The 24,486-nt window shown below is 38.8% G+C and overlaps 1 protein-coding gene and 1 long non-coding RNA gene across 8 annotated transcripts in view; one reads left to right on the top strand and one right to left on the bottom strand.

Annotated features, from left to right (window-relative positions):
• Positions 1-15,035, bottom strand: part of LOC135316082 (uncharacterized) — a 31,564-nt gene extending 16,529 nt beyond the window's left edge. Inside the window, exons 1-4 of one of the 7 annotated variants that reach the window (XR_010375535.1) lie at positions 14,946-15,033; positions 14,178-14,244; positions 14,046-14,088; positions 13,266-13,306 (exon numbers count right to left, since the gene is read on the bottom strand). This is a non-coding gene — a long non-coding RNA (uncharacterized LOC135316082). Of the gene's footprint in view, positions 1-13,265; positions 13,307-14,045; positions 14,089-14,177; positions 14,245-14,358; positions 14,753-14,778; positions 14,890-14,945 lie in introns of those variants that run through there. The other 6 variants (XR_010375532.1, XR_010375534.1, XR_010375533.1 and 3 more) reach the window with 6 other exon arrangements.
• Positions 14,928-24,128, top strand: RNFT1 (ring finger protein, transmembrane 1). Its single transcript, XM_064467840.1, has 9 exons — positions 14,928-15,030; positions 17,045-17,462; positions 17,779-17,855; positions 18,464-18,564; positions 19,231-19,384; positions 20,968-21,126; positions 21,963-22,028; positions 22,887-22,988; positions 23,180-24,128. Exons 2-9 carry the CDS (start codon positions 17,087-17,089, stop codon positions 23,312-23,314), a joined length of 1,170 nt encoding a protein of 389 aa, XP_064323910.1. The 5' UTR covers positions 14,928-15,030; positions 17,045-17,086; the 3' UTR covers positions 23,315-24,128.
• The last annotated feature ends 358 nt before the right edge of the window (positions 24,129-24,486 follow it).

The following is a 24,486-nucleotide window of genomic DNA, read 5'->3' as shown; positions in this document are numbered from 1 at the left end:
TAATTAAGAAGTCAATTATTTATAGCACTCTACCTTCATTTGTCCCAGAAATTTAAGAAACAAAACAAAGTGTAATTAATAGAAAAGGAAAACAAAAGAAGAGAAAGTTTAATGATTAAGGCAGATGAATATTACCTAGGGAACCGAATACTACATCTACTTCTACCGTGGAGTTCCAGTGCAATGAAAGGTACGCTACATAAAGCCATGCTCTTCAACATTCAGTTACTAATTGGGCTCTCAACATGAAAGCATCATTAAATGTAAAGCCTGGTTTCAGCTCTATTCCCTGGGATAGTACACAGCACAGTTCAATTACAGGAAGGAACTGTGACAGCTGGAACAGGCTCAGGAAACATAGATTCATCTGAGATTTTAGTTGCTGAGGTCTGTCAATATGTTTACATAGTTGTGGATGCAGACTCTAAAAGAGATTCTCTCCCTTAGTTTTCCTCCTAAAATGCCAAATTTGTAGCCACGTTTAAATATTAGTACAGGCTAATATGTCTTTCACACAGCGGCAGTGGGATATGGTGTCTCAAACTTGAGGTACCCTCCTAGCTGTGCCTGCCTGCATTAACCAGAAGCTGGAACCATGGCCCATTCTCTCCAGCCTGCTACTTCACGTGGGCTTGACTTCAGGCCATGCATGCACTGAAGTGGTTACTTGTAGGTATAAGGCTCCTGGGTCACTAGCATAGGACAGAGTCCCTGGTGATTCATCTACATAGCCAGGGCCTGCAAAGGCTCTACTAAACACATACACACTCAAAAAGAGAAAAAGATAATTGGTGCTCTTAGGAGGGCAGAGTTCGCAGTCCCACCAATATTATTAAGGAATGCTGCTAAAAATGTAAAAAGTTATATAGTGATAGTTAGCATAAAATTGCTGTTTGTTAAGATGACAATGCATATTGATTAACATCTGAGTACTGGAAAATAGTGCTACCTTTAATAACAATTGCAACCCTGACTTATTAGACTGGATTTATTTTGGGGAAAAAGGAACCTTCATATCTGAACGCAAATAAAGACATCTACTACACCACTGCAGTAAGAAACCGGTCACTTAATGAAAACATTCCCTATTATTGCATTCCCTATTATTGCATTCTTACTCTACAGTTTTCAAGGGTGTGTAATAGCATGGTGAACCGAATCAGAAGCTAAACTGCAAGTTTATTTGCTCAAGTGTTATTTACTCTTTGCATTATTCCAAAATGAAAAATAACTAAATTTCTCCATGTCTTGTATATTTGTATAAACACTCAGGTGCTTTGTACACAATTATTCTTAGTGTTTAGTGGCTTAAGTCCAGAAAGTGAGGTACACGTATGTCTAGACAGATAAGGATCTACAGATTACATGTGTACAGAGAGCGAGTGCGCATATGCAGGCGTTTCTATGTAACAAAAGCAAAGCACTATTTACTACCTAATGCAGACGGATAAATCCACTTTGGAGATCTCTGCAGACTTGTGAAATCAGAATGACGCATTTGGAATTCTTCCTCTCTTCTCCACTGCTGAAGTAACTCAGGCAAATGCACATTGGCAGCTCCTCTAAAGATTCAAACTAACCCATTTTTACATAATAACCTTCAGCTGCATTAAACACAAACACACAAAACCCAGGTAGCACAAATAGTAACATCTATCATCACATATAAAATACACAAAGTCTGAATAATTTTGCAATTAAATCATAAGTAAGCTAGAATAATTTTTACACTAAGTTGGATTGTCCACGAGACAGACTAGGAGCGAAGCCTGCACCCAGAGCAAAGTTCCAGTAACAAAGTGGGGGGTCTTTCCGAGGCAACTGAGGAATGGCAAATAGATCGAGTCATCTCTAGACCTATTGGTTCCTACCGAATCAAGTAAAATCCAGTCTCCTGGCGTACTATAAGCCCTGTTCAGAACATCTCTGTCCAATGTAGAGTGCAAGTCTTCCTGTATTAAAGAACCCCCTTATTCCATGGCTCCTAATGAGCATTTGCCTCATCACTGAAGTACGTGGCTTTCATACTCCTGGTCTACTGATTTCTTTGTTGCTGGGCATAAGGAAAGCTTACATCATGACTCTCTGAAATACCAAATTAAATTAAAATTTAGATTAGAAATAGATTAGTTAACTATTTTACTTCAGCATTGCCATTTATCACTACAAATTACTTGGAGGTATATGCAATAAAGAAGCTCTGTAGAACATTTGAATGCATGAGAATAAATATAAAAATATTTACTTTGAAACTTTCATTTCTTTTGCTCCAAATTGTTTTAAAAAAAGTATTTGGTTGGTTGAAATAATGTAACAGAAGTATTAGGTGACAGAAAAGAATGGACCAGATCCTTGTGAATCAGCTCCATTTCACCAGGCACATAAAACTAAACTAGCCTCAGCTTGATGCAACTGTTGTATCTCCAAAATGAATGTTAGACGTGAAATAGAAAAAAGGCCGGTGAGCCAAATTTATCCTATGGGAGTTTTTGGTTATTATTCCCCTTCTACATTTTCAAAATATCCCTTAATGCTCTTTCCTTTCAGAAGGAAATCTAAGTCTCTCAAAATAATATTTACAATCTCAGCAGCAATCTCCTCCATGGTAATTCACTCTGGATGTTTGTTACTTTTTGTGAGGAATAGTTCTGCTTGAGTTCTCCACTTAGAACAAAACAGCTCTGTTTTCCTGATATTCTTCATATTCAAATTATTCCATAGTGTAGCACAGAGAAATTAATTAGATAAGGGCATAGAGAAATGTGTAATCCATACACGGCTGCCATGATGAGCTCACCAGTAACTGATACAGCTTTAAGCATTAAAACACCTTTAACGAGAGATGATATTGACCTGAATGCCAGAGTTATCGCCACTACTTCCTTAAAAAAAAGATTGATTTAACTTCCACTTCAGCAGTCTCCACTGACAAATATTTAGTTTCACATCTACTTCTGATTTCCACTTAAAATACCTTTAGATTGCTGCTTTGATAAATGAGAATTTCAAAAGCGATCTCCATCTTAGTCTCCTATAGTCCTATGATTTCTACTCTCTCTTATAATTAACTTACAAGAATTCCAACCTCTTTTCTCTTTCTACCTAATTCAAAGATGGATGTAATATACCATATCTTTTGCTCCCTCCTCTCTAAATTAATAAGATTGTTTCTGTGCCACCTTTCATAAAGTTTCCCGGTGACAACAACAGCCGCCTAGTGCAGTGGGTCTGTTGTTTCTGGTTATTGCTACCACAGAACTGGATACAAATCTTTCTTTTCTACACTTGTGTCTCCATTGCAGTATGAGGTGCAACCCGCTGCACACAAGTACTCAGGCTGCAGCTCTTAAAACCAGCAGCAACATAGCTGCAGCACCACAGTCTGCAACCCCTGCCCTCAGTTTCTGAGACACTGCTGTCCGTGGCAGGTGGGTTAACATGAGGTTAGCTTCCCTGTGCATGCTGTAATCACACAGCTCACTGCTCTAGCAATGTTGGTTTGCAGGAAACTGAAACTATCAGGTTACTTTCTTGATTAAGATGAGCTATCAATAATCATCTATTTTTAAGTAGAGCATCCTATAAATCCTCCTAATTAGTAAACTAGATGTCTTCTTTTTAGCAAATAATCCCCAGTCTACTTCCTCATTTATTTTCTTGAATTCAATTATATTTGCCACCTGCTGGCCCAATCACCTAAATGACAGATTCTGGATGTAAGGTAGAAGCTAGGCCATAAACAATAATTTCATTATAGTTAAATTTAAAATATTTGCCTGCCCCTATTTTCTCTGCTTTAGAAAAAGGTTTATGCTATTTCCTCCTCCAGGGCTCTGCTGGCTTTTGGGACTCTGCACTCCCATCGGGAGACGCAGCAGCAGCACCAGCAAGAATTTTGCACTGCTCCTCCACTGCTGACCCCATTAGAAATCAAAGCTGAGATTTTTCTGGAGAGGAGGGACCACTAGAGGCTGAATAAAGAGCAGAGAAGTGATTTCCAAACCTGGGCTGAAAAATTGATACGGCTCCAAAAAAGGACCCTTGGTAAGATAAAGGTTAGGAAATATTTCTTTAGAAGATAAAAATAATATAACTTCTTTTGACATGAAAAGAAATGGAGGAGGCTGTACTCCTGTTGTTATTTACCTATCATGGGGCTCTAAAATCCACCTACTCCATAACCCAATGATTTACCTTTCCAAAAATCTTCCTGAATGAAATCCAGTCTGTAAAATGCATGTCTTGCAGACAAACAGTTTAACTTGAAGCATGAATTCAAATGCTTTGTTCAGTGTAGCAGACCTCTCTCAAGTTTGGTAAAAGTAAGCAGGCACTGAAGGCATTCATTGCCTTTAAAGATTAAACAGGAGGGGCAAATTGCTATCCAGCTGTGAAAGCACACAGTCCTATCATGTGCAAGCAGAAGCGAAGACTGAAGACGGAAATATGTTTTGGTCCACTTTGTTCTTGATCAGAAACTCAACAACATCCAAACCATCAGGGTTCTACAGTTCAGGCCTTCAAAGGAATCCACAATTCCTTCCATCACCTTTTGAAACGTAACTTGCAAACTTACCTTCAAAAACTTGCTGGTACGTTCTGAAGCCATTACACCTTCCTCAAAAAACACCACAAGCATGGAAATGCTGCCCTTCTGAACTGAGTTAACAAAACTCAGCATTGACCCAGATTCTTCAGCATCTTCCCCGTTCCCAGTATTACATTACATAGAAATCCACACTGCTTCCTTTATAATTGCAGAAAATTTCTCCATTATATTTTTTTACAACTAGTTGAGAATACATATAAAGCACAAGTTATTCTCTAGCAACTCATTTATTCTATGATTCTGTCTTTCATTTTACCAATCCTCTCCCAGATTTATTTTCCATTGACTTTCACAGTTTAAAAATTAATGTAAAGCCAACATTGGGTAAAATTCTTATTTTATCACACTTATTTTGCAATAAATAGTAATTTGGGTGAGTGTGTAAAGCTTTATTATATATAAATGAAAACATTAACCAAACTGGAGGCATACAGCCAGTTAATGCCCTAATAGAGGAGCCCTGGAGAGAGAAACTGTACAGCATTTTTATGTAGCATGTGGGAAAACTGTGCAGCATGGGAGTTTTGAATGTTAATACTGCAGCTGTACTAAATCTACTGTGTCAGACTCTTGTCTGCAAGCAAACCAGATTTAAGGAAGTACGTGTTTACTGCAGCAGGAGGCTGAAAAATGGTTAACCTGGTTAAGTCCAACAGAAGTAAGTTCAGCTTAATTAAAAAAGAACAGACATGAATTATGTGCACCTGTTAAATAGCCACAGACAAACCGTTCTGTATGTAGACAATTATGTGACCTGTATAAAGGTTCAAATTATGGATCAAAGAGTAATGCATTTTACAATTATATTTTAATGCTGTGGCAATTATGGGTGATAGAGAACAATTACTGTACAGGGATCTAAACAATGAAAAATATAAAGCATTTCTGTTGACCATAATTTCATTGCTTAACGCCTTTTATCTGCTCTCACGTCCTTCTCTGAATGTACTGTAAAGTGTTAGATGGGTATCTGCGTGACCCTGGGCAGGATTCACAGATATTATTTTGTTGTAGTGTTTCATATTTTCTTATATGTTAAAAGAAAAAAATAAGGTTCTATTGCACACGGGAATACACACAGGACAAATGCTGTTCAGCTGCTGTTATCACTGTGACGCACTTAAGAAATTTAAACAAACATGCCAACTCTTCTGCAAGCCTTGAGTTAGTTGCTTTTCCATAAGCACTGAAAACAACATTGGCCTCACGGAACACTGTGCAGAAGACATTCTACAGGCCCTTTCTGACAAGAGGCACAAAGAAATATCCTCTGTACAGAAAGGTTCTGTAAGATGGGATGCACAACTGGGAAGTTTGGACAAGTACGTATGCACACATACACACACACGCAAAAGTTTTGGGCATCTATTATATTACAGCTGAAGTCCTAACAGTGCTATGACATATTTATTTTGGGGGTTAATTTACCTATATCTGTCCCCTTCTCCTCACACTCTTATTCTCTAGCTCTCTCCCCTTTCACTGAGCTGAAGGGAAGGTTTTGCTGGTCTGTACGTTCCTTGTCCACAGCCCTTGCTCACAGTTGACATCTCCGTTCGGTCTTCCCTAGGAAGCTACTGTCAAAATTATAACTGTAACGATTTCAAAACAAACACACACCCCCAAGCAGTGTGGTGTGACGAACTCAGCATCAGAAGCAGAAATTAGAGAGCATAGACCAAACTTTTCAAATCTGAACACCTGAAGTTGTGCATCCAGATCCTATCTACGCATATTAGGGAGCCTGTTTTTCACCAGGCATGCTCAGGCCTCCAGTTACTACGGCTTTCTGCATCACTTGAAAAAGGCTTCTCATTTAGGTACTTATCTATGGATTTCTTGCCTAACTTCAGACAATCAAGTCCTACAATTTTCACTTACGAAGTTCGGCACTTCAGCTGCCACATCAATAAAAATGGGTCTGTTAACTTGCTGGAGCCTGAATGGCCTTCAGCAAACTTTTCGTTTGTACTTTTGATCTATGAGCAGTCAGAGGCCCGGCTGAAGCTGATGGGCAAGAGAGTCATTTTCTACTGAAAACAGGGAAGACAAGCCTACATGCTTAATTGTTATAACATCTTCTGAAAGAAGTTATATGTGAGCCTAAGATGAATTCCAATATTCCTTCACTGGTGTTTTACTTCATAAGTAGTTCTCAGTTAAGTAGTAAGTACTTCTGTAAGTAGTCTTCCATTAATTCTTTCTATTAATAAAGAAAAGTACTGAGCTAAAACTCACCCTTAAATTAAGATAATAATTATCATAAACAGATGTTTTATTTGACAGTTTGAGGGTTATGGGTGTGCTGTGATTTAGTTCAGAGACTTTAGTTCAGCTGAAGACTCAGACCATAAGATTAAATGAATTAAATAGCCTCACCCTCATCTCTAATTGTATAAATCATAAAATCTCCACTCTAAGGGAGCGAACTGGAGATCTTTGCAAAAAGACACTAGTTCTGTTTTGTGACATAAGTGCAAACATACTGAATTTCTCAGAATTGGTTTTAAGTATGCCACTGCAAGAAAACCGTACATTACAGCAAGATAACAAATGTGTCTTGCTTAACAAACAACAGCGTTATCTCCTTTGACCAGACACTGAGTAGATGGCACTATCTCTTAACCATATGCTGCAGACAAAGCCTCTGGCAGGTTGAAAGTCGAACACCTCATACAATCATATATCCACTTATAAAATAACTAAACCACTGAAAAATAAGCATACAGCCAACTATGATATACATATGAAATGCATGGGGGAAAAATTCTTCTGTGGAAATGAAGTATCACATTTGGAAACGTGGACTACTCAACTCTCAGGTCTATGCATCTCCTCCTAAACCATACAAGTGTGACTACTATACTTACTCCGACTTAATTGAAAAGTGGCTACGTTTGTGCTTGCTCTCCAAAACAAAAATTATTTTCTAATTAGGAGGAGCACTTTAATTTTATTCCAGAAACCTTTGCCTTCTGAATTAACATCTGCATCTTAATTTTTACAACAAAAACACTTACATAGTTAGGCACGGGGAAGTGTGATGAACAACAGCAGTTTCATATGCAGTATTTAGTTCAGAAATGTGCTGCCTCTTCACCAAGCTGTTGATGTCTATGCACAATTTTGTAGTAACTAGGGGCACAGGATATCCATAATATCAGCAACCAGTAATTCTGCATTTTGCATAATTCAGTTACTGATTTGTCACTTTTCATGAGCTACAGTGTTACTATACCATACTATACTACTAGCCTCAGGAACACCTGGAAACACAGCCTTGTTGCTGTTAAGGTCAAGGAAAAGTCTATCACTGATTTCTACAAAGGCAGGCATGATAAAATTATCACAGACACACACTGCTGTGTCATTGTATGACATCTAACAAATTCTGTAATGAACAACCATCATTCCATAAATTGCAAACATGAATACCTCCTCCCCAACTAAACCATTTTCATTAATGAAATCAGAAAACAGTGAGCCCTGTGAGCACAAGCAGAAGGATTTCCTAATGGCAAAGCAAGTATTTTTATTTATAAGTATTTATAATGTTGGTGTAAAGAGGGCCTTGGTCCTACAAACTCATGCAAATAACTTCATAGACAAGGAGCCCCTTGATTCTAATGAGACGACTCACTAATGTATGTTAATCACATACATTCAGAGGATTACAGCCTAAAAATGGCAGCAGAGGTAGACTGCACTGCTGAAAGCACAGTAAAGTTCTCGAGGAAAGCATTGCCGACATATCTCAGAATGTTTTACTTGTTCTTTGCATATTCATTTTTACCTACAATTCTGAATAAATTAAGGAAAAGTTGTATAGCTTTGCCTCTAGATTCATAAACTTCCTTGAAAAATCATGATGGGCATAGTTTCTGCCACTCTGGTGGACACAGAGATTCTGTGGTGATTGCTTTGTAACAGAAAGTAGTTAGACATGGCTAGAAACTTGTATTAGAGAGACATTTGTTGTGAATTAATATAATAAAATAGTATAAAAAGAATCCCCCCCACATTTACATTTCAATATCTGTGTCCAATCTCTTCGCTAATATATGTTCCTTCTCTGAATGGATTACTTACTTCACTTAAAAGCCTGTCAGCCTTTTTATTTATTTGTTTGTTTATTCATTTTTAAGAACAGGTTAAGCGCCTTCACTCAGGATTTGTTTTTCAGCCAGGCTCCTCAGGTAGGCTAATGCCAGATAACTTTAATGTAAGTAGGTCTGGCCCAAGAAAATCCTATTCAGCGGGCTATGCCTGCTTTTATTCTAACCTAGTGGTAGCTTTTCCCACTGACACATAGAAGAGGGGTACCTTGTCCTCAGAGAGTTGGGAAATTTCTCCTAATGCCATTTTTTTAGTTATTAATGCTGGAGCCTCCCATTATTATAAATCAAAACTAGGAGAATATGTTGGCTTCCCAGGGTTTGAAAAAAAATCTTTTAGTGTTACATTTTGTATTACAGAGGTCATCTCTACTGATTTGTAATACACTTGCAATAATTAGCTTTGAGTTTTAGTTAAACCAAATCAATTCTGTTTAGGCTATTAGTCAATTTTTACAGCAACGTATTGCTTTTACAGTATATTGGTGGGAAAAAATATTAACATGTATTAATCTACACAGGAATGGAATACCAATGTTTTAACAAGGAGCCCCTCTAATAAGAGACCTCAGAAAGTTGGGAAGGGTGGGGAGGGAAATGAAGGAAGCACAAAAGGAACTTTCATTTTAGTGATGGTCAACAAGAGCTAGTGCAGAAAAGATTACTCAATTTATTCTAAATATTGGAGAATATTTATGACAGGGAGCAAAACAGCGTGCTCTTCAGTTCTCCAAAGGATCCAATGCTCACTTCTATTACACCTCCAACCTGGTGAACGAGGACTCTAGCTCAGCATCTGAACATAGTCCAGGATTTCTGAAGGAAGGATCCAGGCAGTGCTCACCTCTATCATATGAGAATCTTCAAAAACACTTCTCAAGATAAACTAAAAATCTGAAGAGAAGCAAAGATGAAAGCAATAGCACCATGCAAAGGCAAACTACCACAGAAGACTAAAGTTTTTTCTGGGTTTTTTTCTGTCTCTTTTTCTTCTTTTGACATATTAGACCATGAAGTACAAATTTTCAAAATGCCAACACCGAAAAAAAAAAAACACCAAACCCCCAGAAACCCACACCACAAAACCCAGAACTCACAGCAGGGTCCTATGGTTCTTTCATGGGAAGTTGGGATATGCAAGAATTATGCACTCAGTCTAGATGCCAAGCATTTCCTTACGACATGTTGAAGATTTATCTAAATTTAATTCCCAATAACATTACTATGAGCCAAAAAAAGCTACATGTTGTTTCTGAGGTCCTCCTTCAGTCTAATTATTTTATCTTAGGCAAGGAACATTAAAAAACAAAATACCAAATTATCATTTAATGAATAATGGCACACTTTCCTTTACCAAAGAACTTGACCGGCACAAAACAAGCACAGAAAAATAACTGATGCGGAATTCCTATTTTACAGTCTTGGACAATTATTTTTAAATTTGGTAATGTATTCATTAATTTTACTTTTTTATATTATTATTATTATTATCCCTGCTGTACTTGTAAAATGTCATAGGCATAATCTGGATAATCTTATTACATGATGAACATCATCTTACAAAATCTTTTTTGTTAGAACTAAAAAAGCCCTCCATATCGCTAGAAACAGAATTTTCTATATTGCCACCAAACTAAAAACAGTAAGTAAATATTAACTTTCTGAAGTGCAAAACAAGTTTTATTGACCAGTGAGGTAAATATTGACTGAAGTGAAGCAAATATTTATGTGCTGACGTTAATGGGACAAATCCCATTCAACACGACAAACAAGATTTTTGCCTACTATATTTCTGTGTTTGTATTTATCCTGAAAGTTCTGAGAGGAAATATCTGGAAATCTGTCTCCAACGGTAGTGCTTTTTAAAAACAAGTGTTTTTCCTTAGCAGCTAAAATGGATATGCATTCAGAGGGCCAGAATATTTTTGACCTTGTGCAAGGCAGAGGTTTAACAAATGGTTTTCAGACCAAATGTGTTAACTCACTTACTAAAATCCGACCAGATAACAACATCCAAGACCTCTGTTTAGCTGATCTCTAAAAAGGTAAACAGAAAGTTGGTCAATTTTCAACCACTCACTCATAAACCAAAATTTTTCTTACACAGGTAGTGGTAACTAACACCAGCAGATTCTCTATCTCACCATTTGTTCAGGTTATAGTCAGCCAAATAAAGCTTTTTATGGCAGGCAATCTTAATAATTACAAAGAATAATTACAAATAATTACAAAAGTAGGGGGTTTTTTTCCTCCTGTGAGTTAAAGGCCGCCACCCAACCAGAACACGCACAGAGCAGTTACACGGGTGCTTAGAGGAAGCAATACCTCAGCCTGAGGTACCAACAGAACCAGCTTCCGGAGAAGAATGTTCCCTCCTATTGCCAATGTGCCACAGCAGCCCCCCCGCTGCCCCCTGCCCCCAATAAAACCCTTTCCCACACTAAAACACAAACTAGCCTAAATTAATAAACCAATATAACTTGTAAGCATTTCCATTTTATGAGGTGCCTTAGAACATTCATTTGGTTTTTGAACCTAAAATATATTACTATTTACCAAGGAAAATAAAGAATAACCAGGGATGTAACTATAAGCAGGTACTACAGATCAAATATAAATTAACAAACCTACCTACCCCTTCCTAGTAAATCCACCTCAGGTAGGTTTTTTACATACATGAGAAGTCATTATTCAATAGAAGGTTCACCCAAGGATTCACACATTCAGATTAACACATTGGACTGGAAAAAAAAAATTTTGAGAAACTTGAAAGATTCTGTTGAAAATTCTGGTACCTTTAAACACACCTATTAGAGAATACCAACGTCTTACACAGTGGATGATTACAGTACATCTTCTGACCTAAATACCTTCTTAATGGTCTTACAACAGCAATTAACACACACCTTCTAAAATTCTTTAACGGCTGAATATTTTCTGAGTAATTGTATTTAACAGATCGTTCAGTGTCACTGCAAGAAAAGACCAGTTCAGAAAACAGCTTCTCCACTTCATTCTAATGACCATGGGAATCGCTCTTTCTTGCAGATAAAGACAGAGGCTGAGCACCCTCCTGTGCAGTGAGCAAAAATTACAACTGCCCTTTGTGGCTCTGCTATCTAATTTTCATTCAAGTCTCTCTATATAGAAAACCCCAGACTCCAGGATCTAATTCACCAGTTTTCAAACAATTATATGATACCATTTCGGTGGAACTACTCTCAGTTTAGAATGACTTAACAGAAACGAACACACTGCCGTACACAGAGAGCTAGGAAGATTTCTGGAAACCTCAGGGAACAAGATGATGTCATTGCATTATGAAAATATCTGGTTCAAATTCTTTGCGAGTCTGCTTGACAAAGCTTACATGACCAGACTTTAAAAGTGAAATTCAGGCTCCTCTGCCATCACTCCAGTGAGAAGTTTTCAAAACTGGTCTCTGTTCTTCAGTGTCTTAAATATGGGAGCACAGGAGCTTTTTCTTGTGCTCGAAATTCAAACCGAAGCAAAGGTTGTATAATCGCAAGAGCTAGTTATAAAAAGATTGTGCATTCAAAGCTCAAGGAGCATTCAAATTTCAAAGGTCATTTGAGCTGCTTGGCAAGACTTTCAAATCCTTCAAACAATTTAAATTAAACCCTCTTAATTTTGCAAAAGTCTTCCATAGTCAGGTAACATTTTGTGTGAATGAAGACAACCAATAAAGCCTTTGAATATTCAGGACATTCTGCTATTTTACAGACTCTGGTAAGGAAACAATTTTTTATCATATCATTAACTACAATTCCTTTCCATGTATCTGAGATCAGTTCCTTTAAATTTCACCAAAGATGTATGCTGTACATCTAAACTTGAAGGACTAGTTCCTTCCACACCTTCTGATGAAAAATAGTGATATTACAGTTTATTAGGAGGAACAAAAGATGAAGATTGTCATTCCTTAATCTGGTCTACGCAGCAAGACTTCTGCAGAGTTCCTTCAGGAATTAGGACTGGGATACAAAATATTTTCTTCTAATATTTTTCTGTATAGAACTCACCAACTTTTAGTACAGAATAACTGTTGGAAATGCAAGTATTGTGCTGCCAGGGCATCACCAGCAGAGTTCCACGAGGATCAGTGTTTGTTCCAATATTGTGTCATGCATTTAGCAAACACAGGAAAAGCAGGCATACACTGGTGAAATCTGCTGATAGCATCAATTAAGAAGGTACCACCTATAGCTAGGACGATGAGATACTTATATCTAAGTATATATATATATACTCGAAAACATGCCTGGACACTGACTGGTTCAACTGTCTGTATGGAATTTATGGGCATCCCAGGAGGCAAGGCTGAAATACAGATTGGTAAATCTATTATTAGGTATTACATGACCTAATGTGTGCAATACCCATGGGAAAAGACTTCCGAATTTATATTAATAATCTCTGAAATCTTTCCTATGTCAGGAGTTACTAAATCCAGAGGTCATTAATAGCACCATGAAAACATACCTGTTAAATAACATCATCACTGAGGAGGAGTTACATACCTTCTAATGAGCTGTGAATTGGAGATAAATCAGCAAGTGACCTGCATGAGCAAACATTATTGATTAATAACCTGCCATGACTTAATTTCATACTGCCAGTGCATGTAACAATGAGAAAGTTTGAGAAGAACTTGGATTTTAAACTTCATTTGTACTTCAATGCATTTAACAATTACAAAAAAGAAACAGCTGAATGAGGCTTTTATATTTATACACTTCCAAGCAACGTACAGAAGGCATGCATAATTTGCAACCATAAAATACTATTTAAAAATAAAAGATTTATAATCGCTTTTCCTGATTTGAGAATCAAATTAAGTTTTTTCACATTGTCTTTCATAATCCAAACACTATGTGAATGACTAACTGAGCAAACAGTAAGAGAATGAACAATATGGCATAGCATAAGTCAAACACAACAGTTTTGCGTTATCCTTGGAAGGATGGGGATATAGCCATATAATTCTTAGAGTGCTTCCAACTGAGCATCTGAAATCTGCACTGGTGCTGCTACTGAGCAGTGTTGCGATAATTAGGCAGTACTATGGAAATCAGAAGGTCGTCTTAGTTCAGAGGGCCTACAGGAACAGGAGGCTTGTGGGTTTGTTTAATACTTCAGCGTATTGCTAGTATCTGGTTTCTTCCAATACACCAGCCACAGCCCAAGGGAAATGCATAGGATATGAGGCCCGAGATTTCCAATCGAGGAATTCTAGATACAGGTTCCAAAACCACCACAAAAGTAGATCGTGTTGCTGCAGATGCCTCCTTAAAACCTACCTCCAACAGAAACAGAGATGTGTCCAGTGTTTTCAGCTTCTTCCTTGAGTACAAAAGAGAAGGTTTCTGATTAGATGGTACATATTACTGAACACCAGGCTGCTTTACTCTTCCAAACACTTAGTTTTTCACCTCGTAAAATCTGATGTCTAAGTGCCCGTCCTTCCCCTCTTCCGAGGTTACTGACCCTGCAGCATTTCTGTATTTAAAATTTTGAATTAAAACAGAAATATTGTTTTAATGCAGAACAACATGGGACTGAATTTTAAAACTGCTCAGATATTACACACTGGTTTCAGTGTGAGCTGCATACCTAAATGCTTTTAGAAAAATATCTGAGCCAAGGAAAACAGATGCCATTTCTGGATGCAAACTAATTTATTCAAGAGCATATTTTGAAAGAAAACTCTGTATCTATCTAATTTCAAGCTTTTACTAAGACCTACAGTGGCATCAACTGGGGCAGCATTTTCCTCAGGTTTGCTAGGAGGCAAAGCCAATTTCCAGACAGCAGGACTTCCCGGTGGTGAGCGCTAATCGCCACTGAGAAGTAATGATACCGCGGTACATATATATATTTATTAATTTCCTTTGTTGTTATTGCCTTCCCAGGTTAATTTTAATTGAGGCTTTAAATAAAAAGGAATAGGAAACACTGCCCGCCCCCGCCGCCGCCCCGTTTGGCGGGCCCGGACGACTCCGGGTCCCGAGGCTGAGGCGAGCCCCCCCTCACCGCCCTACAGGGCACCCCCAGCCGCCTCCCGCTCCGCGACGGGGCGAAGGCCTCGACGAGCCGCAGCCGCCCGTTGCCAGAGCAACACCCAGCTCGGGGCCTTCCTCCTCCTCCTCCCCTCACGGCTCCTCCTCTTCCTCCCCCCCGCCGCGCCCTCTCCCACCCACTCGGCTTCGGCGGCGGCGATGGAGGCGGCGGGCGGCCGCGGCCTGGGCAGCGGCGCCGGGCGGGAGGCGCCGGGCGCCTGATGAGGTACCGCCGCCGGGCCGCGGATTGGCGCCTCGCCGGGCTGGAGCCAGGGGAGGGGCGGGAAAGGGGCTGCCGGCGGCCGCACCCCCTCGGAGCCCGGGGCGGTGGGGGAGGAAGGAAGGAAGCAAAGAAGGAAGCGGGGACGCGCCTCCAGGGTCGCCCCCTCCCTGCGGCGGGGCTCCTGCGGGGTCGCCCCGGCGCTGCCCGCAGCGGCAGCCGGGCCTCCCGCCGCCTGACGGCGGGCTGGCGGCGAGGGCGGGCGGCGGCGCGGCCCGGCGAGGGGCGCGGGTGAGGCGAGGCCGCCGCGGCCCGGCGCCGGCCGGAGGCAGGGGAGGCGGGGAAGGGTCTCCCTTCCCAGCGCGGCGGGAGGCGGCGGGCGGGCGGAGTGGGGGGAACGATCGAGGAGAAGAGCCTTTTCAAAGATCTTATTTCATTGGGGCGGGAAAAGAAATTCTGGAAGCCGTCCGGTGCGTGCGGATTTCTTAGGCTTTGAAATGCCGCTTAATAACTTAGTTATTTGAAAGTTTGTGAGGCAGAGCGTCGGGGCAGGCTGCGTTACTCGAACAATGGGATCGCTCGCTTTTTCCTTTAAACACCGTCCGTTTTTGCAGAAGCAGGCCCTAAACCACCGAGGAGTGCTAATGGGATTATTTTTTTTTTTTTTAATTCCCCTCCTTTTAAAACCAGCATTCGTGGCCTGATCCTGCAGGCACACTGAGTAATGCTGCTCGTGCGAGTCAACACTATCTCCAGTTTATTTGCTTTATTCATGTGCATAAAATTACAGACACGAATTTTGGCTGGATTGAAGTATGATGTAATCTTTGGCCAACAAAAATGTAGTAGTAGTAGCAGCACTTCTAAATGGTAGTAAGTTCCCATATTCACATATTGTTTAAATTAATGTAATTTACTCTTCTAATATAATCTCCATTTCAAAGGCTAAAGGATTCTAGGTTTGTGCAAATATACTAAAAACTTATTGCAGTGCAAAATCATTTTTACTTTAACCTTTTTGTATCCCCAGTGAAACCAGCCACATATATATGCAGAGCTTTGGAAAAAATAATTTCCAAGAGGAATCTGGAAGAGTTTTAATTGTCAAAAAAGGATTATATCAAAATGTCCCATGTTTCAATAATATTATTTGATAGTGACAAGGTATTGTGCCAAATCCAACTTCAAAACTTTCTCCAAAGTTGTCACTCTGATGTCACACCAGTCCAGAGAAGTAGATTTAACTCTATTTGACCAATGCAAAGACTGCCACAGAAGTGAAAAACTGCCCAGGAAGACAACAGAAAGATGCCAAAGGAGAGATAAATAAGCCCTCATTTGAGTGGTCTCATTGTTAGATTACTGCTTGTTGGCTGCATTTCTTTTTTCACCTAGACCAGATGGTCCAGGCTTTTAAATGCTTCTTACAGAATGGACTAAGCTGGTTCTGCTCACTTACCCAGACAGGATAATCTTGTTAATAATCTCATAATGCCTCTCAATTTTGAGCATGCACTGGCTTTCAATTAGACTTGTCTGAACAAATGCTTACCATTTTATGGATGCATGTAAAAGTACTCTTCGCTTCCTTCCCATCATTGTTTGTTCCTTCTTTGGCCTACTACTGTTACTATTTTTGTGAAATTACGCAGCACTTCTAAGATCTCTTCTGTACAAGGTAGTGCTGGTCTCATATTCAGCAGCTTTTGCTGTTCTGATTTGCACTGAAGCAACTTTAGATTTTACTAAGGCAGCCAGGTTCACTGCAGGCTAGAAAATCTGCACGTGAATGAGAGGAAGTCACTTGATACAGCTCACAGAAGGGTACCCTGTGGATTCAGGGCGCAAACCCAGCATGCCAGCTTTCTGAACAAAGGCAGACAGTCTGTCTCAGAAGCAGAATCTTTACTTTGTGCAGGCAATCACTTAGCAGAATCTATTGTATTTTTCTGTTGGGTTTTTTCCCCCCCTGAACTAGTTATCTCTTCCTTCAATTGTGACTTCTTATATCCCACTCTAGGAGATAAAATAGCAAGAATCTGGACCAGAAGAAAATCCCACCATGCAACCAAGCTGCAGTCATCTCCACAACATCCAAGGGAGTGGTGATGACTCTTCATCTTCTCAGAGTGCCCACGCAGCGAGGTTGTCAGGAGAGAGCTCACGCCATCATAGCGGAGATGTTCGCATACAGCTAAACTCTGCTGTGGGAGAAGCCAGAGAAAATGCGAGTTCCCAACATTCAAGGCCGGGTTCCCAAAGTCGCTCACACGGACATGCCCACAGCGAAGCCGGGGGGCCCGACGATCCTGCTCCAGACTCGGAGGAACACAGCAGCAACTCCCTCTCAGAGCTCAGATACCTCCTCCAGTGGCTGCACAAAAGTCTGCCGTACATCTTGATTCTGTGTGTCAAATTGATCATGCAGCATATAATTGGTAGAGTATAACAAAATAAGTTCTGAGAGAACAGAAAAAGAGATATACCAATAACTATGCCTGAAATTAATTCAATTTATTTTTAGCTTTATTTTTATTTGCTTTATTCATCAGAAAGAGAGATTTACCAAACTACATTTCAGTGGCTTCTGTTTCCTTTGCTGGCGTATGTACAATGTGCTTAATTATTCTGGCTTGATAGTCTGAGCTATTAATTGCAATTACAAAGACATACTAGAAGTGGCTGGTCTTTTTAACCCAGTTCAGTAATTTTTTTTTATTTTCTTGTGTATAACTGACCCTTTTTTCCTAATAGGTATTTCCCTTGGAATTGGGCTGCTAACAACTTATATGTATGCAAACAACAGCATAGTAAATCAGGTTTTTCTAAGAGTAAGTATCACCCTGTGCAACAAAATTCTGTAAGTTAACCAAGATCTTTATCAATTTTTGAAAGAAAGGTGAATGGAGATGATGTTTTATTTACCTAATAATATTAGGTGCTATGGTTTCAAGATGGAAGTAAGATCTTAATGCTTCCGTACAGCGTAGAGCCTCTCAGATACATAAGGTTTGCAAAATTCAGGAGGAGGTTTTTTGTGCCCCGACTTTGAATACTGAAATAACTTCAACTGATAAAAGCTTTTTGGAATTTATGGAAGAACTTCTTAACTATATTTGTGGAATCAAATAGCAGGTGACCTAACTTTGAGCTCTGTTCACTCCCAAAGGAAAACCTGTTGTTTCTTCAGAGTGGGGTGGGCTTTGGTTGTGTTTAGAAACAAAGCTTAATACGCATAGAAATTGTTACACTGAAAACACAAAAATTACTGCTTTACCTTTCCATTGAGTTCTCCCATTGTATTTGACCTGAAACCACTAAGATTAAATCCTCTAGTAGTAAAACTGTTCAGGTGCACCAGACTTAGTGCTTTGGAGATACATTTAAGACACTGATACTGAGATAAGGACTGTAATATGTCTTTATGGTTACCTTACAGGAACGGTGCTCCAAGTTGCAGTGTGCTTGGTTACTAGTATACCTAACTGGATCTTCTCTTCTCTTGTATTACACCTTTCATTCTCAGTCACTGTATTACAGGTAAGTAGAGGAACATTTCTACTCACATCATAAAACGTTTCCAGTTAATACTTGAGTAATTTGATCTATTTACAATAAATCTGGGCTGCTCCTCTTTTTCTTTAATTGTGGCACTGGCTTCTCTTCCATTTTGATCTCCATTCCTCCTCTTCTGTCAAACTGAACAGGTGCAGTCCTTAAAAACAGTATGTTGGAATTTGCAAGATTACACCCTGTACTTCACTTAATGGCACTACTGTACCATGGGGGGCGTAGCTGGGTTTGATTCCTAGCTTTGACCATACCACCTTGCCTTGCCTTCAGAACACTGAATACAGCATTCTTGAGCTCAGTGGAGTTCATCTCCAATTAATTTTTTCTTCCCTTGCCATTCGGTAGCTACAGTCTTGGCTGTAAATCAGTCAAAGGCTGTACTGCTAAACGGGAAAGAAGGCCTATCTCTAGAGGATGGGGGTTGTGATGAGGATACAGGAAAGAAGATTCAAAAACTGAGGTTGTCAGAGATCATAAATGATAGATTTCCAATAAAGAGTTCATTTCCTTAGCAAATACGTTTCCTCTATGTAAACCAGGTTTACATTTTTAATTAAACCTGCTGTGATAATCTCTGGTTATGCTTTGCTCTAAACAGGGTGCTCCAGTAACTTCTGCTAATTCTTTTTGTAGCTTAATCTTTTTAAAGCCTACTGTGGATTTTATGAACTTCTGGGAGATACTCTGGATTGTGGGAATCACAGACTTTATTCTGAAATTCCTCTTCATGGGCTTCAAGTGCTTTATTCTCTTGGTGCCTTCTTTTGCAATGTCCTTTAAATCCAAGGTAAGAAAACAAGCTATCGTTTTCCTTCCTTACGAAGATCCTTTTACTGTAAAATTAGGTAATTATTAAATTCTACCCAGAGAAAACCCTTTTTAATTAAAAGCTTGTGTATAATCCACCACTGCACTGTGGGTAAGAAAACCCTGTGGATTTCATGTTCTTCCCTGCTTGGTGCTAAAGAAGGTTTACAGTCTGATCTGAAACGATTGCTTGTATTATGTCATCAGATAAATGGGTTTATTTCTACTCTAAGTGGGGGGGGATAAAGAAACCTTTTATTAGCTGCAATGCAAGAATGTATATCCAGGCTGTTAGCATGGAGCAGCTCACGCACAGGAAGTTTTTGACGTCCTCGACAGTAACTGACATGGGAAGATTTTACGATCTGCACATGCAAACAGCTGTGTTTTCTGTCTCTTCAAAATAATTCTGAATTTTCTTTTTGTTAATAAACCTAAGCGATATTTGTGTCAGATCAATGAATTTGATTCATAGCTTAATTCCTCAAACCAGTGAAGTTTAATGATATTTATAGCAGCCTACATTGGTTAGTGGGGTATTTATATTTATCCGCTTCCTGAGGCGAGACATGCAAAAACCAATTAAATTTTATGTCAAAGTAGCAAATACTAGCACTGTTTTAAAAAACAAACAAACAAAACAACTACAGTTCACAGATGATAGCATTTGAACAGGATGTTTTGGTAGCTTTTATCTTTTCAAACATACCAGGACAGTTTTTCTCTGGAACAACCAATTTCATTAAAAGCCAGTAATACAACATCCAAAAAAATAATTGTTGAAAATTCCATTATACCAACTGTGACCTAAACTGTGGATAAATTAAGGAGAGAGTCTGGTCAGTAGTGGCAAACCATGGTATTATCCAGTGTACATTATAGATAGATTTATAACAGAGAAGTAATAATCTTGTTTTCAAGACAAAAACTTAAGGAGGTAAAAGAGCTAGGCTAAATATTTACTGCTATACATGCACACGCACACAGTGCTCTATGGAGGACACTTGTGCTTTGCAGTTGTTATTGCCCCATCCTGTATAGGAGTTAATTATCACAAGGTAGGGCTTTTACACAGGCATGAAGTAATGTTTACAGGAAAACAGTTTAACTTATTTTTGTTTTAAAGAATGGGCCTTACTCATTTTTTAATCCTGAATGCATGACACGACTCTGCTAATGACAAGCTGATATGTGACCAAATTTGTCTTATTTTTCATGTAACTTATCTTTTTTTTGATGCTTAGGAAATTAAGTCCTAACTACTTAACAATGCTTAACTTAATTGTTAAGTATTGTTAAGTAGGCGGGCATCTGACAAAGCCATCCTATTTTAGCCTATAATTTGATTTTCTCTAGTACAGCAATCAGTTGCGTTGCTGTTATTTGTACGGTTGTGGTAACTCATCATCTGGTCTTCATTCTTTTTCATGCTTCATATTTAGTTGTTCCAAGACGTTATGAGGGGAAGTTACTCAGAAGAATAACAATGCATCTTTTCTCTATATTTAAAAAAAAACCTTTGTGTGTTAAATCTTGAGCGATTCCTTTGCATGTCTTGCTTAGGGCTACTGGTACATGCTGTTAGAAGAACTCTGCCAGTATTACCGTATGTTTGTCCCCATACCAGTTTGGTTCCGTTATCTTATTGGCTATGGGGAGCTGGACAGTGTTCTAGGATGGACTGTTGGGATATTGCTGGGCCTTCTCTACCTCATCCTAAAAGTATGTAAGCTTTATATTCCTCTCAAACTATTTTGCAGTAATTACCACTGGAGGGTTAGATGCACACAAACTAACACATTTCTGAATGTTCCCCTGTGTTTGAACTGACTTGCAAGTCAATGCTTTGGTTTAACTGACACAGCCTTCCAAAACTGATAGGAATACTGGCTCAGGGCACTAAATCTGCTTTTTCCTGCACCTGTTCTGGCAATGGATCGAGGCTGCACAGCAGAGAACACTGTTACTATAGGTCCCCTCACATCAGACACCAATCAGACTGTTAACAGATATTGAGGAAGAGAGCTTGCAAAAATAAAGGTGAAAGTAATGGCTAAAAGAATCAGCATTTTCTAGGAAACTAGATTGTTTTCTCTGCTAGAGTATCCTGTGCGACGCTAAACAAGTTAATCATACGTGTTCATACTGGGTGTCTACTTCACCAAAGAGCTAATCTGCCCCAAATGTAACCAGACTAGGTACAAGTTTGGCTTCGAACACAAAAAACACTTACAATGCTAAGGAATCTAAAGACTGTTGCATATATGATGATAACGCTGGCAGATGTGCACTGGAACGCTTCGTTTCAGAACCTCAACACTACTTTTCTTCTAAAGAACAGACACCTACTGGGAAAAAACTTCAGGCTAAATTCTTAGTTTGGTTACATATTAAGCAACCAAAATAGGGTTAGTCTGAACTATAGCTTTGCTTATGTGCCTGCCAACATCAAACTAGCAGTGAGGCTTTTAGTGTTGGAATCTGCAGAAAAGCTTGGAAGCTTTTTAGTTCACAGAGAAAAATACTAAGCATAACTCAGGTATTCTTTCCCATTTCAGCTTTTGAGCTTTTTTGGACAATTGAGAAACTTCAGGCAGGTCTTACGGATATTTTGTACACGACCAGTGAGTACTGTTTTGTCATAAGAGAATTCAATAAACCCAATTTACATGAAAATACTTTTTAAAAATACCCCATTCCTATATTACTTTGTATTGTTCCAGCAATAGACAACTGCATTTTTGAAGTAAAACCTGCACACTTGTTCTCCTGTTTCACAGTCTGAATTCCTTGACTACCTGATTATGTTGCCATCTGAACAACAACAACAAAAAACCACAAAAAATCTAGTCTGTGTGTTTCTTCAGATAAATGTATGTGAAATAATGTACCCTTTTTGTCCTGCTATTCCACTTTTTAACTAGAATAAATATTGGTTGGATGCGGGCAGAGCTTTATGCTGAAATAGAGTGAGAATTGAAGCTTAGAAAAATAATTAACATAATTCTAGCAGAAGTTCCTTGCATAAGTTTCTGAATATTCTCTCTCTGTAGTAGGAGGTATTGTTTAGAGTCTGCTATTCCTGCAGTAAAATGCATAGAAGATTTTGGAGCACAGTGTCATTGAACTAAAAGAAAAATAAAACAATTCTCATTTTCTAAGTTCTATCCTGATCAAATTGGAACTTAACACAGTGTTTTACTCAGAGGTGACTGTTAAAATAGAGCTGATACAGATTTTTCCAGTAACTGACCAGGGGAAGATACTAACTAGACAGCATGGTAAGTGGGAGCACAGAAGCTTTAGGCCCCAAGACAACTATTAAAAAACTTAGCAACATTTTGCTGGGTTAGGGATCGAATAGTTGTCCTGACATAACAGCCCTTATCCCCAATTCCTTTCTGTCCTGGTATTTCTGTGTTTTGTTTTGGCTTGTCCCCTGCCCTGAAACTAATATCTACTGAAAATACCTTGTTTTACAGCACTATGGGGTGACAGCTAGCAAGAGACAGTGTTCTGAAGCGGATGATATTTGTTCAATCTGCCAAGCTGAATTTCAGAAGCCTATTCTGCTTATCTGTCAGGTAATACACAATCAGAATTATTTTTTTGCAAACTTAAGAATGTTTTAAACAACGGGTAAACAAGAACTACATGAAGTTAGATTAGTGAGTGTATCTTCTGATTATTTTTAGATATCAGGCTATGCAAATAATATACCGTCTTGCAAATGGAAGAGCTTAGAAGCTCTAAGTTCTCATTCTTTTCATTACAGCACACATTTTGTGAAGAATGCATCTCTTTATGGTTTAATAGAGAAAAAACGTGTCCACTCTGCAGAACTGTTATTTCAGACCATGTTAACAAGTGGAAGGATGGAGCTACATCTATGCATCTACAGATTTTCTAAAGCATGTCAAACAACTTGCTTTACAGTTTGTTTGTTCAAGCACAGGTTTTTCAGTTTACTGCAGATTAAATTGTAGGTGGCTCAAGGAACGAGTTTCCAAATTCTAGATATCGTGCTTCTATGAAATGTTCCAGTATTTAGAACAGTGCAGAAAATGTTAACTTGACCTTAAGCATAGAAAAGTTTTCAGAATGAATGCAGAAAAGCCAGCATTGCTTCTCTTGTGACTCTTGTAGGAAACAATCAAGTAGTTGAGAAACGCTGCATTACTTCTGAAGCAGCTTCTTAACTCAACGTTTTATCTAAAACTTGAAGTAGAGTTCCAGACTGTACTAAATTGTCTTTATCCTCTAACATGATTCAACCCAAAAGGTCAACCTACCAATTCTATTAAGATTATGAGCAAATTTTATACTCTGGACTACAGTGAGAATTAGAGCTACTTGTCACAACTTGGCATTAAAGCTCCTTTAATGCTAGCCCAATACATCAGAGAAACGAGCTTCTTATTCGTGCACCAGTAACAGCAACTATTTCTCACTGTACCTGAAGATAAGCCACAAGAGTCAGACATTTCCCCTTTAGGTTCTTGTAGACTTCTAATGGATCTTTGGCTTACTACATAAACCAACCACTGATGTTAGTTTCTTACTTAGGATTTTATATAAAGTTGGTATTTTTAAAACAAATCTTGAATACTATATTTTTGTCATAACAGGAACCAGATTTTCTTACAGGGGAGAATCTATTTTATACTATATTTGCAATTTGTAGTATGCATAAAAATCAGAGAGAATAAATGCATTTAAATCTATTTGTTTGGTGCATGTTGAATAAAGAAACAAGATTGATTATTGTTTCACTATTAACTTTCACGTAAGCACATAATAGCTCACTGCTAGGTGTACTTTTCCTGTTAAACTAATGTCTCTGAAAAACAAAAAACCTCCAGCTGCTACAACTTATTCATGACTAGTCTTTGTACACAAATTAGCTCTGTAATTACATAATCTCACCTTTTTTTCCCCCCTGCTTGTCTTTTTTCACCTTGCTATTCAGATTAGACTAAAAAAAACCCCAAAACCCACTCAAATTATTCTGTTACAACAAAGTTAAACTGAGCTGCCATTACCTTGAGCTTGTCTTAACTGAATAGCTTTAGGAAACTTCTA

Source organism: Phalacrocorax carbo, chromosome 17 (assembly GCF_963921805.1).
Source record: "Phalacrocorax carbo chromosome 17, bPhaCar2.1, whole genome shotgun sequence".
NCBI lineage: Eukaryota > Metazoa > Chordata > Aves > Suliformes > Phalacrocoracidae > Phalacrocorax > Phalacrocorax carbo.
The sequence above is the reverse complement of the archived record's forward strand: the minus strand, read 5'-3'. Positions and strand labels throughout refer to the sequence as shown.

What these genes read in the sequence shown, in the direction of transcription:
- RNFT1 (XM_064467840.1), top strand. Translation starts at nt 17,087, where the DNA reads ATGCAACCAAGCTGCAGTCATCTCCACAACATCCAAGGGAGTGGTGAT. An exon ending in GATCATGCAGCATATAATTG is followed by an intron (nt 17,463 to 17,778) that starts GTAGAGTATAAC and finishes TTTTCCTAATAG; the next exon opens with GTATTTCCCTTGGAATTGGG. An exon ending in TAAATCAGGTTTTTCTAAGA is followed by an intron (nt 17,856 to 18,463) that starts GTAAGTATCACC and finishes GTTACCTTACAG; the next exon opens with GAACGGTGCTCCAAGTTGCA.